Here is a 16976-nt window from a genome sequence, read left to right on the forward strand (position 1 = left end):
TTCCTATTCATATCATTAATTTTTCAGATTTTTAGTAGATTTCTACCAAGTCTGTCGTGTAATATTAAGTTGACATGACAAGGAGTAATTTTCAAAGAAACTATGTTGTAATCATCATTACTGTAAACAGGACTAAGCAGCAAGAAACCCCGATCTACCTTCCCAGCAAAGATTCCAGAATCCCCTTTTACACCTCGTCTCTGCTCTCAGCTTCTGAAAGTTGCCTGTTATGGTGAACAAATGCTTAGAAAGAAATTTAACATGCCATCTGGCAATGCTTTTTCAAACGGCTTTTGCAAAACTGTCTAAACATGATTGTTGAAATAATATTTTTCAAAATTATTTTAAAAATATATTCCATTTAAGCAGGAATATTCCCTGTATGGCCCAGTTAAAATGCCAACAAAGACTCTTAAAAGCTGAGAGCAGATGGGCTTGCAAGTTAAGTATTTAGTGTACTTTAAATATAATTTAAAACTTTATAATAAAATTAGTTGTATTTTTTTTTAAATAGCACCTCTTTGTTGGTGATCGGAATGGAGAGGAAATAGTTGGGTTGATAGTCTTTGTGCTTTTTTTTCCTCTTCTTTATTTGATCTTTACTGATCCATTTATTTTCTTCACCTTTCTCCAAATCTATCTGAGGCACATCAGTAACTAGAATAAAAAAGTAAAATGATAATATATCCAATGCATTAAAACAAAGATAATATAGTCCCCTCCAAAAAGAAATAAGCACTATATAAGTAGCAACCATTCATAATTATCATTTTCAGACCTAAAGCAGGAGTTGGCAAACTCTTTCACAAAGGACCTCCCATTAAAAATTTTAGGCTTTGCATATCACACGCTCTCAGTCACAATTACCCAAGTCTGTTATAGACAAAACACAGGTGAATGTGTGTAGCTAGCTGCGTTCCAGTAACAATCCTACAAAGCTGATAGCCGATGTTACTAAACTCTGACCTAACGCATGACCAACAACCATTCTCACCCCCATGCCACAATTTTCATGAGTAGGAAACATTATTTTTTTCATCCATCCTGTACATGCATATCTGTGACCCCTGCATATAAATAACCACTTGTGGCAATGCCACTCAAGGTTTGGTTCGTGGCCAATGTCACACTACGAACTATTTCTCGTAAAAATTAAAAGACTGCTTTAGAAACTTTCACAGCAATTAGGCACAGTAATTTTGTCTACTGAATTTTGGTTTCTACTGTGATGGTCATTTGTAAAGCATTTTTCTAATTTAAAGCATTTTTCTTTTTTTTTTTTTTTTTTTTTACAAAAGTAGCAGTTGGCAACAAATGGGTAATTTTTTAAAAATTTGTCCTTGATCATAATTTGATCAGCACTTAGCATACTTCCTTTTAAAGTCATCTTCAAAAGACTCATTTATAATACCTAACAATTGTAATTATAAAACTATGCCCCAAATCAGTGCAAAGTGTCTCCTTCCCCAAAGAATCTGTCGGGGGACGTTCATACGCACACAAACCTACCATTAATTGAGTTTTCAGGCGGTGTCTTCTTGAACAGTAGTTTACTGTTTCAAAATAGAATGCCTCATAGAGACTTTGTAAAAATACAAACTTATTTTCTCAGGTATGACTTTGGAAAGGGGTGGAAGGGAGGAACCAACTTACCTTACATTTAATCCCATAGGTTGGTTTCATCTCTGGATCATTTCTAATGGACCACAGTGAGCACCTGCACCCAATTCCTTGAGAAGGGGCGGAGCCAACAGCATAATGCCTGTGTGCCTGTGCACCCCAAACTTCCTGAGCCTCTTATTTTATATATGATGAAACAGAACAGCAGGAAAACTTTTACAAACTGCTCACTATGCTCACTACCACACAGTGAAGTCTGATATTTAAACCTCAACTCTCCTAGTACACTTTCTATTCGATCAAACTACTTCTCTATTTCAGCTCTGCCTAAGTAGTTATTACTATGCACAAAACCAAAGAGAAGTAATTGTCCATATTGTTATTTTTTGAAATAATAGTAGCAAACAATTTTAAGTGAAGGTCACAAATAGTATTTTAATGCTAACTTCTAGGAAAAATAGAGTATGTTTAAAATTTTTAAACTAAGGGGTGGTAGAAATAGACACACTTTCTTTCTGGGACTAACATGTATTGGTGAGACAGAGAAGATGGGGTAAACAAGAGCAGGTGACGTGGATAACAAGTCTGACTGTATCACTGTAAACTGAGACAAATATCCTGGTGTATGTGTGTATCCATTTCACTACCACACTGCTCAACAACCAGTGTGATTAAAATGATATCTTTCTCAACAATATGCCCAGTGGTTAAAAAATTAATGTGCCTAAACAGAGAATACATATTTGAAATATAAATTATTACTAGCTTCTTTTACACATGTGAGCTTGTCAGAACTTTAAAAATTCTCTTGCTAAGAAATAGTCTGCAATGTTCTCATCTGTATTATGAGCATGATCTAAATTGCCTCATATGATGCCACTGGGTTTTATTTCCCATGCAACTTTTTAACATGGAAAATCAAATCAATATGTTGATGAGTTACTTATAATTCTAGATCTCTAAGAAAAGGTCCCATATCTGATTTGAGTAACACAAACTAAATGTTCTAATTTTAAACTGAGGCCACAATTATGCTAATGAAGGACCACATATATCATCAATCCACTTCTAAATACATTTCTAGCCCAACTCCATCTGCTCCTAGGAAACTGGTACTCTGAAAATGAAAACCAATCTTAATATTGTCTGCAACCAAAGGGTCTAGGGGGAACCCTGGCTCCTTGACTTGTTAGTGTGATCTTAGATAAATCACATGAACTCTCTTTATCTCAATTTTCTACTCTGTAATTGGAGGGTTGTTGGGAACCGCCCTGCCTGGTTTCAGGAGCTGTAAACCCCCCATAGATAACGCTGAGTGAGCGACCTTCGGACTGTGAGCCAAAGGAGACAAAGCTTATCTCCCTGGCAGGAGCACTGCTTCTGCTTCATCCGTCTCTGGCCTCCAATGCTTAGTCAGCCAATGATGGGCAAGACCCCTCAGAGGGGGGGCAACCTAAGCCAGACACGATCACTTGGGAGGCCCTCAAGGAAGGACTCAGAGGGCTACAGCAAAAAGGGAGTGATGGACCCTTGCCCCCAGCTTTGACAAAGCCTGAGTCCTCAGTCTGTCAGCTAGAAGTCTCTGAGAATACCTTGGCTATCTGCCTCCTCTGCCTGACTTAAGCCTGAAACAATGACAGAGGGCGGTGCAGCCCTGTGCTGGAAAGGGTGGGCTCCCCAGGTGATCAGGCCTGAGAAAGGATATGTAAAATCCTGTGAAGCCTGCTTTGCTGAGAATGCTCTTAGTTAAATGATAAAGGCCCAGACAGAAAATGAGTTTGTTTTCCCAAAGTTTTGTAGCCTTTTAGCTGAGGGACCCTGACTTAGAAAAGCCCAATAGTTCTTTGTATGCTATCTACTGTTTACTGCCTGACAGTGATTAATAAGCTGTACCTGAACTCCTGTGCAAAAAAAAAAAACAATAAAAGCCCATCTAGGTAAGGGTTGCGGCGCTTTTCCCTTGAGAGGGTGGCCAGGCCGCTCTGAGGCTCTCCGCACTTGAGGGAGTAGCTGGGCCATCCCTTTTCCTCCACAGGACTCGGTAGTCCATGTGAATGTCTTGATTTTCCATCCATAACGCTGCAGGCACCGCAAGCCAGTGGACACGTCAGAGGGTAATGAAAATAGCATCATTTTGAGGATTAAGTGAGCTAATACATGAAAGCCCTTATACTACTTCCTGGTACAAAAAAGGATTATTATTAGTTATTATAATTATTAGATATTCCCCAGAACAAAATGTCATTAGGGAGATAAATCTATATCTGGTAAAGTCATTTAAGAGACTTACAAAAGAAATTGAGATGATTTATAAGTTACCCATTGTTTTTCATCATCCAGACCACTTGGAATATGAAAAGCAGTCACAACAGTTTTTTAAAAACTAAATATAATATAAAAAAATTTTTCAAAGGCAAAACACCCATTTTTTTAAAGTAAAATTACAAACCAATCCTAAATAAGTTCCCGACACCTTCCCCCTTATATCTCATTGCCCAAATCAGGACACAGGAAGCTCAGACAGTGAGTACATGGCAGCTGTCAGTCAACCTATGGCGCTGCGTAAACTGTAATTCACAGAAGGAAAAGGGAAAGGCTGCTGGCAGGCCAACAAGCATGCCTGCTTCAGACTTTGTAGCGGCAGCGCCGAACAGTGAAAAGGGCCCAAAGCAAATCTTCCGACAGCATCTTTCCATCAAGTCACTTCATTTCTTTACCTGAGAACTTAAAAGTCTGGCCAATCCTTGGAAATAAAGCTGATTCTAGTTCAGGGGTACAAAACATACCAGAGGAGCTTGGAAATTCAAAGACTCCCGAGACCACGTCAGAAGGTCTCTAGAGCCAATTTGAAAGTCCTCCCATTGGCCACAGATGGGACAATTTGAGTGTCAGATAAAATAGTACTTTCAATGATATAAAATATATCAAATAAGTTTAAATCCCTCAGCCCAGAATAATAAGAAAAAATTTAAAATAAAAAATTTAGTAGTTCAGCTTTTGAGGAATCTAAAGAACCATTACTCTAAAAATCTGATGATGAAAGGGAAGAAAAAATCACATTTATCCTGTCTTATTTTATGACCAAAGAGTCATAGAGGAAATCAAAAAGTTAACTAAGGTAAAGTCCTCCCTTACAGAAAATTTCAGCTAATAACTGCAAGAGGATAGAGTTAAAATAACACCATTTTGAAATACTTGATAGAGTAATGGATCAACCCAAAGTTCATCAATGAATAATCCATCAGATAGAAAGCTGATGGGAACTTTCATAATAAACACATCAGATGATAAAATGGAAAGCCACTGACCAATCCTAAACATCACAAAAAGACAAGGCCACCAAACATTTGTCTCCCAATGTCACACAATAGGGGATTCAAAACACTTTTGTAGCATTGTTGTCAATATCACAAAACTTAATCAAGCCTCCTAATATAACCACCAGTTTACTGGAAACATAAAGAAGAGCAAATTATGTTCAATGACCATAACAGGATGCTTCCACATAACATGACTTCTTCAACAATAAACGCATACACCCATACACCAAAAAAAAAAAAAAAGATCAACAGATGAAAAGAGATGTATCAATCAAAAATATAACATATAGCCTTTGGTTCCTAATTCAAACCAGTTTTTACAAAGTTATGACAGAGCAGTTGTGTGCAGGTCCCCAAGATGTCACTCCCTGAGTACATGCCATTGCACCTGGCCATCTTGCCCCCTACCCTCGACCCAGGTGAACAGACTCCATAAACCTAGAAGGCACAAGCCGAGCAGTTGGCCATAAGATCTTGGCTTACAAGGGAGTATCTGCTCAGTAGAGTGACCCCGGCTGCCACGGGCCCATCAAACATCCAGTGTTGAGGCACTGGACATGCACAGCACCAGCAATGTCCATCCCAGTTTCAGACCCACTCCCCAGACCAGCATTATGTTTTTAAAACTGCCAGAGACAGGAAACAAAAACTTACCCAGGAAGGAAAATTGGACTGAACGTTTGACGTCTCACGTAAAGTCTGGAAATGATGACTATATGTATTATTATTTAAATAAATTTTCTATTAATTATTTTTAAAACTTATGACACAGACAAGTATGAATACTAACAGGATATTTAATGACATTAGGAATTACTGTTATTTTCTGGTGTGGTAAAAATGGATATGGTTTGGGTTTTTTTTTTTTTAGATTCTGTATCTTTTAAAGATGCATAGTACAGTTTTTACAGAAAAAAAAATATGTCTGCAATTTATTTCAAAATAACCTAGTGAGAAAGAAGTAATGACTACATGAGGCTCATTATAATATTCTACTTTTGATTATGCTTAAAAGTTTCTAGAGCAAAATTTAAACACACAGACACAGCCCAGGGGCAGGGAAGGGACTGATAACCCTGTCTAGGGTTAGTTCTAGTTTCTCTGATCTGTGATAAAGGTACTAACTGTCAATGACTGTACCATCTAGGACATTTGGTGGTGAAATTAAATAAAGAATGGTATCCAGACTAAACATGGCAGAAAGAAAATCTTAAACCTACAGTCTAGTTTTCCTTTTTTAAAACTGCAAGTATCAACTTACTTATGGATTATGAAATCATCTTTAAAAATAATAAAAAAGCATTTCTTAAAAACTGGAATGGGATGAAAAAATGGAATAGAATTACTACAGACAGCACATTGTTTATGGTAAATTTAAGTATTGCTTCATGAAATTTGAGGTTTTTGCATACACATGCATATTGGGTTGGAATTAAAATGTATTTATTTCTTACTGTAAACATAAGATATGGAACTATTTTTGCTATATTTTACTCAATATGAGCAATACTAAGAAGGGAAACAGACTTAATAACATGATATTTAAAAGACCACCGAAGTGTTCAGCATTTTAAATTGTTTTATACCTTATCTGTTTCAAATGAAACTGTTCTGTGTGTAGCAACTATCTTTGCCATTTTGAACATTCATAAGTCTATTCTGCAGACATCCAGAGAGGGGAAAAAAACACCTCTGAAGGCAATACTGTTAGTTACACTAACAATTCTGGTACCATGAGAATGACATAGTGTAAAAACCCCAATTCGGAATATAGCCTCTTAGTATAAATAAAGTAATACAAAGTTTCTCTGACTTCCTTAGCTTTCTCTGATCTTACCAATAACTATTTAACTTTGCTTTGAACTGAATTACCTATCTAAATTTTACTTTGGTAGGCATCATAAACAGGGCAAAACTTAACATTTTCTGATGATAGCTGGGTAGAAAAGGAGATAAAGCCTGTGAGTATTTATTGCTATACTTTTATTTAACCTTGTTAATTTATATATATTTTTAAATTCAGTTAGTTCTGTTGACTTATATCCAACCATTACCTACCAAACCCAGTACCTCTTTTTTCCTGTTTGCACATCTTTGTCTTTTATTTGTAAAGTTTATTTATATGAATATAAAATCCCCTTTTTCCTTACTGAACTTCATTTTATTTGTCACTTTGAAATCACAATCTAAGTTCCAAAATTCAATGTGCTATTACTCTATTTAGTTCATATGAAAATACAAGGAATGAAGTATTCATGTAATACCCAGTTTAACATTCAAGATTAGTGACCACAGGAGCTAAATGCAGACAGCTTTGGCCTTGTGCCCTGGTCTTTCACTAGATTACTTAGAGTAACTTTCTTATTTAGAAAAATATTATGAGTAGCATACACCTTGTAAACCCATCTCATAAATTTACTCTACTTATTAATTTTCATAATGACTTCAGTAGCCATTTAATAAGCTCCACTGAATCTTGTATTGTTGACAAAGGCTGTAATGCTGTGATCCATGCATTTGTTTTTTTGTTTGTTTGCTTTTTACCTAAAGCACTACGTGTCATTTTATATAAATTATCTAATTTGTCCTAAAGTTTTATTTATTGCCTCAAAAAACTACAAGAGAATGAATTATGGAAGAAACTAATTTAATTAGGTAGAGTCCATCTTTCATTAATGGTTGATTGTTCTCTCACTTGCTCTTAGCCCCAAAGACTAAGGATAAACTACATTTTGTTTTGATATTCTTTTTCTTTCTTATTATTACTTCAGCAAAGTCTTTGAAGTAACCATTCTTAAAACTCCCTAATTATGTGAATTAGTATATTACATTCTATAGCTGATAGAATTCTTCCCCCTTACTAGCTGAGAATCTTTGGCAATTCCCTAAAAACAGTAATTTTACTCCCCTCATTGAGCTTCCATGAGAATTAAGTAAGAAAATATACAGCATTTACCACTGTGCTGGGAGCACTTGATATTCTTATAAAATAGTGTTCAAGGAGTAAATTTTTTAAAATATGTAATTTGGCGAATATATTTAGGCAAAAAATTTTGGTGTGACTAAATTAATAAAAATACATACAAGAGACCTGGCTGGTGGGACTCAGTTGGTGGAAATGTCATCCTATAGACCATGGGTTCTAGGTCATGGGTTCGATTCCTAGTCAGGGCACATACCCAGGTTGCAGATTCAATACCCAGTCAGAGCAAATATGAGAAGGCAACCAAATGATGTCTCTCTCTCACATTGATGTTTCTCTCTCTCCCCACCCCCCATACCTCTCCTCTTTCTAAACAAAAAAATTGAAAAAATGTCCTCAGGTGAGGATAAAAAATTTTTTTTTAATTTACTGAAGCTAGTTCTATACCATACACTATTTTAAGAACGTTCCATATATTAATGAATTGAATCCTCCCAACAACCCAATAACTACAATAATTATGACAATTCTGCAGATAATGAAATTGATCCTAGACACTTGAGCAAAATACACAATAAAAAAAGTGTAGCAACAAATTTTGAACCTTGACCACTGAACTCCACTGCCCTCAACCCCACAGTTCAACACCCTTAAGGACACCATCAAAGAGGAATGAGTTCATGCGGCTCTCCATTGACCAAATCAGTGAAGCTTATATCTTTACAAGCAAGTTTTAACCACAATTAAAATGTTTAATTGCATTATTTTATTAAAAAATCAAGAATGCTCATAAAATTTGAAGACTAGAGAAAGGAACAAAAAATTGCTCATAAACCTCCTATCGTAACACAATCACTATGAATTTGGGTGACAAATCAAAGTGTCCACATGATTATAAAAAAGCATGAAGAGCACATACATTTTCCCCCACTTTTTCACTTTGCATTCTATATAGGAAATGTTCCCTTAACATACTTTTTAGAAATATTGTTTTCATAATATATAATTGCATGATATATAATTTAAGGCACTTGTACAGCTTATTCAACCATTCCATAATCTTGCACATCTGTGTTTTCTCCCAATATTTTTACTCTTTCAAAGACACTGTGACACACATGTTTATGAATGAAATTTTCCTCCACAAGAAAGACAATGTCCTTTTATTGGGAATTTCATGAGTGGCTCTCATGTATGAACATTGCTAGAGATCTCCACAAACTCCATTGTAAAACAGCTGTAACAGCGCACTGTCAGGAGCAATGTTGATATGACATTAAAATCACTATTTTTAAAGCTATTGCCAATCTGGTAGGTTATAATCATATTTTAATATATGCCCTTTGATATTTATGAAGTTGAATAACTCTCCGTATAGTTGTCTACTAAATGAATTTTATCTTCTACACCTTTGTTCAACACCAATAGCAGCTGGTACATAGCAGGCATTCCATAATTAAATGTTGAGTGAATTAATATATCTATTAGGCTTTTCTAATTTGTTTTTTTCCTGTTCATTTTAAAAAAAGGAAAAAGATATCAACCCTTTGTATTATTTGGGATGAATATTTGCCATAAGCCTTTCATAATAAAATTTGGACCTTGCTTCCCCAGTCAATTACAGAGAGGAAACAGAACATAATTTACCCTTTTTAAAAACTGATTCAGCCTTGGCTGGTGTGACTCAGTGGATTAAGTGCTGGCCTGCAAACCAAGGGTTGCCACTTTGATTCCCAGTCTAGGGCCCATGCGTGGGCTGTGGGCCAGGTCCCCAAGTAGAGGGTGCACAAGAGGCAACCACACACTGATATTTCTCTCCCTCTTTTTCTCCCTCCCCTCCCCAAAAATAAATTTTAAAAAAATCTTAAAAAAAAACTGATTCAGGATAATCACATACTATAACAGCGATAGCGATTCAATTTTTATTTGATACAGCATTTTCTATAAGAATTTTCTTCAGATAAAGGTAAGTTTCCTAATATTTTAAAATACTTAAGAGTTAAAGCATTTTTTAAAAATACAACTTAATAGTATTCAATAATAAATAAGTAATAAAATAATAATTTCTCACATCTCCAAAATCTCTAATAACTGCAAGGTTAGAATTCTGTATTAGGTGAGATCAGTATTGTAACAACCTCTACATCAGAACCTAATTCCACACATAGGAAACACGTACTGCTAAAAAACAAACAAACAAACAAAAACCCGCACTCAAATATTTCATTTGAATCCTGATTAAGTATGGCTTGATAGCTAAAGGCTGTGATTCTCATAAGAGAATAGATCAAAGAAACTAAAGCTCTCCACAAATGCATACTCTATGGGGAGCACACTCAGGTATTCCTGTCAGCAGTAAATGACTCTCCCTTGCAGACTCCCATTCATCTTTCAGGGGCAAAAGTAACAGCAACCCCACTTTCGGGGTGGTCTGCTGGGTTTCAAACCTCCTGACCAGTGACACTTCGCCGTGAAAAGAGAAGGGTCCAGGCGAACCACTCGCTGATGCCGGATTTTCTCTCCGTCCCACCTACAGAGCCAGAGGTGTGGCTCAGGTTGCATGGCTTCCTCCGTGTTTCCAAAAGATTTTCTTTTGCATATGCATTTGAATCTTTTATTTCTAATGTATATTTTATAGTCTAATAAAAATCAATCATATCTTTTACATTTAATTCTAACAGTATTCTAATACATTTTATACTCTAACATACAATCCTAGTAAAATAGTCTCACTGCAGCCAAGCAGACTGCATGGCACCCACTGGTACTGCACCACACCGATGGTGGCACAGCTGGCAACCGCGACCCACTCAGACCCCAGCATCTGGGGAGGAGTTTTCCTACTGGCAAGGGTTCCCCTTCCCACGGTGTTCTTCTTAGTAGCACCATTTTCCCCATCGCTCTGCCAGGGTTTCAATGAGCAAGAATTTCTTGGCAGTTAACTCACGGTTTCCACCCACCAAAGGAAACTGAAAGGACCAAAGGCAACAACCAGCTACTTGAGAATTTTAAGGTTGTCATCTCCCGTGGAGCCATTCCACTGATTAAATTTCCATGTTACTAAACGTTAAGAGAAAGCCCCAAATCTGTTCAGGCTACAGACTAATTGTCCTGTTTTGGACACAAGCACTATGACTATATTGTAAGGGTTATGGTTTGACAACAAAAATCCCACATTTTGTGTATTTCTATAAAAGTCTCTCTTCACAAAAACTAGTTTGTAGTTTCTGGTTTGCAAAGAACTTTACTATTTGTTCCTTCATGTTTTACTAAATGCTATTGTAAAAGTCAGAGAACAAGATGTTCCCAAGTAACTAAGGGATGTGCTTCAAGGATTCAATAAGTAGCATTTGTACATTATTTTGCAATTTAAAATATTGCCTTTCCACACATTACCTCTTTTGATCTGCACAGCAGCACCACGGGAGGTAAAGACAAGGAAATGACCCGTGTTTTACAGTTGAAGAAGCCCAGCTCACACAGTTTAAGTGTCCAAGGTCACAAAGGGAAAAATGAAGTAACCAAAACGTAAAACACAAGTTTTCTGTTTCTCTAATTATACCACAATGACTATGTGTAAACTGAAGCTTGGGACTAGAAATCGATCTTCCCACAAAGGTTAATATTACACATGGTGGTTTGGAGTCTAGACTGAGCCACAAAGACTTTTAACTCTTACAGTCTGAACTCTCAAAAAGTGGCACAGCACTATACACCTAAAAGTGCATTTCTGTGGGGTGACCTGAGTAAGGCCCTAACTTAATGAATGAGATCACATCTTTGGTAAGGAATGTACCACATACTGCAGGGGAAAGACCCTTAGTCCTACAAAGGACTGGCCAATCTCCCTGACACCCATCCTCTGAAGAAGCAGCAAAAATGGACTGCAGAACCACAGACACACCCCTTCCCTTCTTTCTGGTCCCCCTGGCCACCGTTTCTCCTTAGCAGTGGAGACATAAGAAGACGGTAGTTATAGAAATACTAGCTGCTTTCTGGGATTGTGGTGGCATCACTCTTAATCCCCAGTAGAAGAAGCAGTCTGTTTCACGTATATTAGATATGTGTAGGGCAGAAGTACCAGTAGCCGGAACAGCAGACAAGTCTCACCTTTCTCCCATTTTACTGATGAGCACTCAGATGGAAGTGCTTCAGAGACTGCAACAGAGATCAGAGGGGAGAAGAGTGGATGGGAGAGGCCCCCCGGGCATGTAGACATGATTATTCAGGAGCTTTCGTCTTCATTTTACATCCAAATTTGAGAAAGTAATGAAATCAGAAAGACGTGACCGCATTTTTTAGACATGTTCATTTTATTTGCTCAAAAGTAGGACATTAAATGGAAAACATGATTAAATCACTGCTATTCTTGCCTCTCATTTCCAAAGGGTATCTTCTACTTAACAAGCATACTAATTTTTCAAATGATGGTTTCTCTAACAGCTGTGAAAACTATAAAAGCTATTCTCTACAGGCCAACTATAAAGGAAACCCACGTCCTGACTGAGCAAATACCTCTTCATACTTCCTTTCCCCCTTAATATTATGGAAAGGGAAAAACTGACTAATAAGACTCCAGAGATTTCATGCATTTTAAGCACCCCTTACTTCTCCCCAAATATAAACCAGGTTTCCTGTACTGGAAGATAGCGTGAGCATCAGAATCACATGGGATGTTTAGGAAATGAAAAGGTTCCACCTGGCACAGAGGTGGAAAAGAGGAATCTGCAATTTTATATCATTCCACAGAAAATTCTGATGGTCAGGTAAGTTCAAGTCAGTTAGCGTAGCGCAAAGAACCCTGGATAGTTCATACTGATTGGCCAGGCCTCCCGCACTGTTCCCAAACCTCTGGGTAGCCTTCCAGGACACCCTGTACTCCTATATCCAGATTTTATACACCTCTTTTTAAAAAAGATTTTATTTATCTTTAGAGGGGAAGGCAAGGAGAGAGGGAGAGAAAGGTCAATGTACGGTTGCCTCTCGTGCATCCTCTGCTGGGAACTGGCCTGCAGCCCAGGCATGTGCAGGCTTTATACACCTCTTGACACAGGTCCTCACCCCACTGACTCCCACAGCATCCTGCATAGAATTCATCTGATGGAATTAGGGCTGTTAATGGATGGGCTTCTCCTTGAAACTGTGAATTTCTTGATGGTCAAGCATTTCAATATTGTTATGTGTTTCAATTTTCCCAATATTTGGCACCAGTACCTGGTATTTGTCAGGGATCCAATAAATGTTTATCAAATAAATGACAAATGAATCAGAAATCACAGATCTCATAACTAGTCCTTTTCGATTATGTGATTTTAGTTAATTAACTTCTCTGAGTCTCATTTTCTCTTCTCAAAGATGAAGACATTGAACAAGTAATTTCGTATGGAATCTCCAGATAGAGACCCCCTGTCAAGATAAAACTATATCAACTCATAGCAAGGCTCTAGGTAAGGCTGCAAATGGTGGGTGGCACAGAATACATAGTCAACAAATATGTGTATTATGTGTGGATGACACTGGTGCTTTTCCTTATTTTCCTATTCACCAGTAACTTGGACACAAGGCAAATCTGTCACATTTTCAGTGGTGGCAGCCTCAAATATCATGGACAGTACTATGTTTACAACGACAGGAATTCAGATTTAGACAGTTATATAGTTCCAGCAGCATTTTAATCAAGTAAGCACTGGTTCTCTAAAGTCTGTGGATGGAGCTCTGAAGGAAAACTCAGTCTAATAAATGCATAATTGATTAAAAGTTTAACTGTTTCCAACACTAGCCTGTTAAGCTCCATGGGAGCGGGGACAGTGTCTGTCTTGTTCACTGGTAACCCTCCCAATGCCTAGCAAAGTGCCTGGCTCACATCAAAGGGCCAGTAAATGTTTGTTACATGAACGGAGGCTGCTGAAATTAGCACTAGCTCCAGAATAACGGAAGAAGGAGGCCATTAACTACAGTATGTGCTACCCCACTGATTGCTGAAGTTCCTTATAAACTACAGGATGATCTGGCCCAAAGTTTGTGAGATGTGTCTTAATATTATCTGTGATAGTTTCGACAATAGAATACCAACAGATAACCATTAATTAACAACCCAAACTCAAAAACATGGCAAGTATTTAAGGTGAATTTATTAAGGAAAAATATATACATATATCGCTAAATTTATTATTGTTTCTAAACACATATTTATTGAATAAAGTACTTACGTCCACAATCATCTTTGATATTTATAGTATCAAATGGCATATCTACCAGAGGATCCATAGTACTGGCTTCAAATTCTTCTGATATTTCCTTTTCTCTTGGCATATTTTCACAATCATTGGAATTTACTCCTTCTTTAACATATTACAAAGAAGAAAAATGTATTATTAAACTTAATTAGCTTATATTCTAAGCTAAAAATAACTCAACTGACTTCAATATAAACATGTTAAGAAATGACACCACTTGTATTCAAATATACTATGAAACTACTTATATTAATATTATATATACCATAGTCTACATTTTTATAAATGCACTTTCATGCTAAGCAGCTGTGATAATATTCTGAAGCACTATACTCAACCCAGGGTTAAATGAAGACTTACTTATTAACAATCTTCAAGATCTTTTACAGCTATGTTTTCTTAATTCTAAACCTATATTTTTTCACATACCTTCTCGAAACATACCAACACAGTTTTGTAGGTCTTTCTCATGTTTACTTTTAACAATATCACTATGTATTCTCATTTGTATAAGTTCTGACCTTTATTTTTTTCTTCAGTAAAGACTTTTAAAACTTTTCTCTCCATTATCACATTAAAATTGGAAATTCAGTCAAAAATATATGACTCTAAATATACTATTATGGAAATTCAATGATTAAAAGACAAAAGACCCTACAGTTTACTATGAGTCTAATCATAAACTCACAACTATCTGAAACACTCAAGAACAAGTAACTGTTTCCTTTCTACTGTTATGCTTGCACTGAAAACTATACTTTATCCTTAAATAAAAATTCTAACAGACCAATACAAAAGCTTTAATAGACGAACATGTGTCTTGTACCTCTGGGCACATACAGCCACACGTAAAGGGTCACCACTGACCATGGGGCTTACACCTGGGAAGCTGGCAACAAAGAGTAGTGTTTGCGCAATTAAATAGGCACGGTCTGAATGAAAGTCAGAACAAAATGAAATAAACCCAATGTCTGTTGTTCTCTATTTTATTCTTAATCTAATTAATTAGTTATAATGTCTAAGGATCTGAGGTGCGGCACAGTGACTACAGTTAATACTGTATTATGTACTTGAGATTTACTAAGAGTAGATCTTAAGCATTCGCCCACACACACAAAAAAAACTATGTGAGGTGATGAATGTGTTCATTAACTTGATTGTGATAATCATCTCACAGTGTGTACTTATATTAAATCATCAGGCTGTTCCCTTTAAATTGATACAATTTTACATGTCAGTTATACCTCGATAAAGCTACAGGGGGAAAAGAACACAGTAATATGAAATTGGCCCACTTAACACTGACATCTTAATACTAGCTCCCAAGCCCCTGGGCCACCTGGAAATATACTGGATTCTTGGCATTATGTCAACTTTTATGCTCTAATGACACATTTTGAAGTCAAGAAGAAAAATTAAATAGCATGGTTAATTAAATTTAGTCACCTTCTTTAGTGAAAAAAGTTCTTGCAATAGTTTAACATTTAGTTTATGTTGTGCCCAATTAATCAACAACAAAAAACAAGAGCTATGCGGGTCACTGGCTGTACCAAAAACACTCACGCAGTGTCAAGGGTGACAACAGTGGCATTTAGGTAATGATGAAGGCAAACTGACTGCTGTAACAGAAAGGGTTTGAGACCAGACATGAGTCTAGCTGTGTGATCCTGGGCAACTCATGGGAACTACCTAGGCCTCGGCAGTTATTTGATTCCTTACATGACAAAGTTATCCTGGTTGAAAATTTTTAACCCTGGCAGCCAGTTAGAACCACTTGAGGAGGTGTTTTTAAATTACCAGTGTCTGGTCCCTGCCCAGGCCAAGTAAATCACAGTCTCTGGGGATCAGGCCAGCCTCCCGTATTTGTTTTTAAAGCCTTGCAGGGTGATCCTAACGTGCAATGGAAGTTTGAAAAACACTACCCTAGAAAACCCCCCTTTTACTCTGTCACACTTTGTTTCTACACCAGACTGCGGGACTGTGTTAACGCCGGAGAACAATCAGTTTAAAGGCTAAAAACTCAAACCAGACGTTAACTGTCAAGACCATCTTTCCTGACCCTCAGTTCAGGGCTGGCTTAGGTAATCCAGTCTCCTTCTAGGTAATGGTGCTTCCTCCTGTCACAGCATGAATGCATGGTGTTACAGAGGTCCACATGGCTGTCTTCCCCTTTAGACTCTAGGCTAAAGAGACATACAGTTTGCAGCCCAAACCCAGATACTTTTGAAAGTGAAAGAGAAAGCTTTTAATTATTACAAAAGTGTATCAGTTAGTAGGGTCACCTTACTCTAAGTACCTTAAGTGCCATGTCTTACTCTCCTTGGATTCCTCAATGCCTAGAACAGTGTTCAGTTCACAGTAGATGATCAATACATTTGTACTAAATGACTAAATAAAGGTCAGATACACATTTGGGAATGGCTAATAAATTATTCCAGCTGCACTGCATTAGAGCTTTATCATAATGCCCATGAAAAATAACTCCTGGTGCTTAAAGGCAGCTTCGGCACATCAGATTCTCATTTTCACAGAATGAATGAAGGAAAGGTACTACATCCTATATGACATAGTAACCAATATTGACACATAATATGACTTGCTCAACACCATTCTCCATCTTAAATAAAGCATAGAGAAACTCTTGATGGCAATGTTATGTCAAAATCCACACGAGTGTAGAACATGAAAAATGAACTTTGTTCCATTAAATTACAGAATACTTGAAACCATTTTTATGGTTTCAACTCAGGAAAAAGAGAACATTATCAATAATAATAATAATATTAACTCAGGAAAAAGAGAATATTTTGTTCCAGTAACTCTTGAGAGAACTGCTGGTCATTCTATAAAGCAGTTTCTCAACTGGGTTCAAATCTA

General features: G+C 36.9%; 1 protein-coding gene across 8 annotated transcripts in view; it reads right to left on the bottom strand.

The window, feature by feature from the left end:
• Positions 1–16976, bottom strand: part of AKAP7 (A-kinase anchoring protein 7) — a 107341-nt gene that overhangs the window by 87085 nt on the left and 3280 nt on the right. For 7 of the 8 annotated variants that reach the window (XR_008391525.1, XR_008391526.1, XM_053664800.1 and 4 more), the window contains exons 2-3: positions 14073–14204; positions 518–657 (exon numbers count right to left, since the gene is read on the bottom strand). Coding sequence is in view for 6 of the 8 variants with exons in the window: in XM_053664800.1 (XP_053520775.1) it covers positions 518–657; positions 14073–14204 (272 nt within the window). In the remaining 2 variants the exon portion in view is untranslated. The remainder of the gene's footprint in view (positions 1–517; positions 658–14072; positions 14205–16976) is intronic. The other variant, XM_053664801.1, reaches the window with a different exon arrangement.

The sequence above is a fragment of the Artibeus jamaicensis genome, unplaced genomic scaffold (assembly GCF_021234435.1).
Source record: "Artibeus jamaicensis isolate MK-2021 breed Jamaican fruit bat unplaced genomic scaffold, CSHL_Jam_final contig_387, whole genome shotgun sequence".
NCBI lineage: Eukaryota > Metazoa > Chordata > Mammalia > Chiroptera > Phyllostomidae > Artibeus > Artibeus jamaicensis.